This window comes from Sabethes cyaneus, chromosome 3, assembly GCF_943734655.1.
Source record: "Sabethes cyaneus chromosome 3, idSabCyanKW18_F2, whole genome shotgun sequence".
NCBI lineage: Eukaryota > Metazoa > Arthropoda > Insecta > Diptera > Culicidae > Sabethes > Sabethes cyaneus.
The window spans coordinates 222,411,107-222,415,055 of record NC_071355.1 but is presented as its reverse complement, the minus strand read 5'-3'; the positions used below and the strand labels follow the sequence as shown (position 1 = coordinate 222,415,055).

Below are 3,949 nucleotides of genomic sequence, written 5' to 3'. Positions count from 1 at the left end.
TCATGTGGCAAACGGAGTGCGCCGTTCGTGACTATTGGAACTGTAAACGGGCAGGTCTACCTCAAGGAGTGTCTACAGAAGCGTTTGCTTTCTCTGCTGAAACAACACGAGGGCCCTACGATCTTCTGGGCGGGTCTAGCTTCGTGCCACTATTCAAAGGACGTCCTGGAGTGCTACGAAGAAAAAGGGGTTACTTTCCTATCCAAGGACATGAACCTCCCCCAACGCACCGGAACTAAGCTCCATCGAAAAACATTGGACCGTTATGAGGCAGACACTACCGAAGTATTCCATTTATGCTTCATTGAACAATGATCAATCCGAATCATTTTACTTGTCAATGGTCGTATCGAACCATTTAATTCATTTATGGGCGAACCGAACTATATACTTCACCAACAATGATTATACCGAATCATACAAGTTTACGACGTTATAGAAATATTTTTACTTAGGCAAAGCCTAGGTGCTACATTCCGTTCCTTCTAACCTTCTGTTTTTGTGATACGACAGACTTTGCAACCAGCTGTCAGAGTGCAGGACAGTCGCAGGGCCAGTAGCTATGATCCTTTTGAATCTATCAGGCTCTCTCAGCCGAGATTCGAACATACGGCGACTGACTTATTAGGTCAGCATCTTACCTCGAGGCCAACTGAGATATCTTTACCGTGGGTGGGTAAGTGAGCGACCGCCCAGTTGGCCTCGAGGTATGATGCTGGTCGATTTGAAATATAATGGAAATACAAAAAACTTTTGATTTTCAATGCACATCATTGAAAAATGGAATATTCTCTTATTTTTGCCTTCCCTCGTCAGTGCTTCCCTAGCACGGATGACAGAAATATATACGATATAAGCTATGGGTTAAGCTTCCTAATGATTGTATTTAATTTACGCCCTATAGAATCCGATCGAAAATTGTTGAGCAGATGCTGAGCGTGTGTTAGAGCTGGAGCACTCGTTTCGCTGCCGTGAAGGAATATCTGGCTGATGAAGTTCCGGAATTGGCAGGAAATATGCTGCTCGCGACTGTTAAGTAGATATATAAGTCCCCTCGTACCTGAACTAATCTAGATAAGTTTCTTGTATCTTGAGTTTATATAATTATGTTGTATCGATTGTATTTCCGGTTTAGATTATATAAAAGAGATTGCGTTGAAAGGTTCGACCTCTTTCACCTTTCGGATGTCGAAGAATAAAGTATAGTTTAAAAGTACCAAGTGTTTTATTGAATAAAGCGGTAATTATCATTGGCGACGAGAAAAGTGCAACAAAAGTTGCGGAAAGCGCGTGTGTAAGAAATCGTCTTATCGTATATAGAAGAGTGAGCGGAGCACGTGTTCGTGAGTATTGTTCGAATCATCGTTGGGGATATGGCGACTAAAGCTGAACATGGAGAGGCTTCGGCAGTGCAGACCATGAAGCTAATCGGGAATCTGGAGAACTTTGTTCCAAGTACAGACTTTGATGACTACTTGGAGAGAGCGGAAAACTTTTTCGAATTGAACGATATCAAGGATAACACGTTCAAACGGAAGCTGATCGTGCACTATATCGGGTTGCCGGCGATGAAAAAGCTTCAGCAATTATTGTATCCTCAAACACACAAAGAGGTTACATATGAGAAGGTGATCGAAAAATTAAAAACCTACTTCAGTCCGAAGAAAAACCGTATAGCTCAATCGGTGGAGTTCTTCAAACGAAATCAGAACGAATTCGAAAAAGTAGCAGATTTTGCAGTTGAACTGCAAGCACTCTCAAAGCACTGCGAATTTGGTCAATTCCTCGACAACGCGCTGAGGGATAAGTTTATAGCCGGCCTATGGAACGCCAAAATCCAAGGCGAGCTATTAAACAGTACGGACGATACCACGTTTGAAAAAGCAGTAACCGTAGCAAAGAACCTTGAGCAAATTGAAGCAGACATGATGAAGATGAAGACCAGACAGGAGTATACCAATCGGATCAACGCTGGACAGTACACAAGACGAGGTCGTTCAAAAACACGTGGCCAGGAAGAATGTCAGCGCAATTATGGGAGCTCGGCGAGACGGTCCCAATCCAGAAAGAACATGAACAGACGCGGCAGGAAAGAAATCACTTGCTACGCTTGCGGTAAGAAGGGGCACTTCGCCAGGAACTGTTGGGGAAAACGAAATATGAACGGACTGATGAGCAGCGACGACGACGCCGGTCTGGTGGAGAGCGACAGTGAAGTCCACCACGTGGCCAATCATCCCTTGTTTCGAAAGATATGACTAAATGGAAAGTGGTTCAATTTCGAGATCGACTCAGGAGCAACGTACACAGTTATGAGCAAGTATGATTATTTAGACAATTTTTCAGATTTGCGACTTCGACGAAGTGAGGTTAAGTTAAAAGTGATTACTGGAAGCATTTTGAAGATCGCTGGATCGATTCAAGTTGAGGTTAGTTGTGATAATAGGCGATCGTTCATTCTACCGTTAATTATTGTCGATGGTGATAGATTTTGCCCGCTTATGGGTCGGGATTGGTTAGCTATTTTATATCCCGAATGGCGGAACTTTTTTGTACACGAGTTAGCTGATTACTCGAATACGAGTGTTTCTGGTAGTGACCAGAAGTGTGAGCGAGAGAAAAGCAAATTAACCGCGGTATTGGGTACCAAGTACCGGGAGCTTTTTACAGATAGTCTACAGCAGCCGGTAGAAGGATTTGAGGCTAGCATCCGCGTAAGAGACCATGCGTCTCCCATTTTCTATAAGCCATATGACGTACCGTTTTCTCTCAGAGACAAAGTCTCAGGGGAGTTGGATAGATTAGTAAGTGAAAATATTCTCAAACCGGTGCGCCATAGTGACTGGGCATCACCAATCGTAGTGGTTCCTAAGACTGACGGTAGCGTGAGGATCTGTATGGATTGTAAGGTGACAGTGAACAAGGTTATTTGCAACGAGCATTATCCGTTGCCTAACATTAGCGATGTATTCGCCAAATTAAGTGGGTATAAGTATTTTGCTAAATTGGATCTCCAGGGCGCGTACATGCAGATAAAGGTCACGGATGAGTCGCAGAAATATTTGGTCGTAAACACACATAAAGGCTTGTACGCATATACGAGATTGCCGTTTGGAATTTCGAGCGCGGCATCTACCTTCCAGCGAATTATGGACGAAATCCTAGCAGGCATAGAGGGAGTAGAGTGTTATCTTGACGACATTCTGATTGGGAGCAAGACCACTGAAGGGTTAATTGCAGCCGTTTATAAAGTACTTGATCAGTTGCAAAAGCATAAAGTAAAGGTCAATATGCACAAAAGTGAGTTTTTGGTGCAAGAAATTCGGTATTTGGGGCATAAGGTGTCAGAAAAAGGTCTCAGTCCATCTGACGAGAAAACAAAAGCAATCGTTGAGGCCCCACGTCCTCAAGATGTTTCGCAGCTAAAATCGTTTTTAGGTATGATTAACTATTATTCGAAGTTTATTCCGAACTTGTCTGTGAAACTAAGTCCACTGTATGCCCTGCTAAAGAAAAACGTACGCTTTCAGTGGAATGAACAGTGTGAACGAGTGTTCGGTGAATGTAAGGAGCTTTTGCTCAGCTACAACCTGCTCGAATTGTATAACCCTGAGTTACCTATTGTGATTATATGTGATGCTAGTTCAAACGGTGTGGGAGCAGTGTTGTGCCACAGAATAGGTGAGGTAGAGAAGCCTGTTTTTTACGTATCTAGTACACTGTCCGCATCGGAAAAAAATTATCCGAACCTTCATCGAGAAGCACTTGCGGTGGTATTTGGGCTAACGAAGTTTTTTAAATATGTTTACGGCAAGAAGTTCACAGTCGTTACCGATAACAAGCCGTTAGCCAGCATTTTTAACTTCAAAAAAGGCATTCCGTCACTAACCGTAACGCGGTTGCAGAAGTATGTGCACATGTTGTCTATTTTTGATTTCGATATTGAGTA

At 43.1% G+C, this 3,949-nt stretch overlaps 1 protein-coding gene across 1 annotated transcript; it reads left to right on the top strand.

Annotated features, from left to right (window-relative positions):
• Window positions 1–1,373: 1,373 nt before the first annotated feature.
• LOC128740776 (uncharacterized) lies at window positions 1,374–2,258 on the top strand. Its single transcript, XM_053836343.1, has one exon. The coding sequence runs from the start codon at window positions 1,374–1,376 to the stop codon at window positions 2,256–2,258; it is 885 nt and encodes a 294-aa protein (XP_053692318.1).
• Window positions 2,259–3,949: the final 1,691 nt, after the last annotated feature.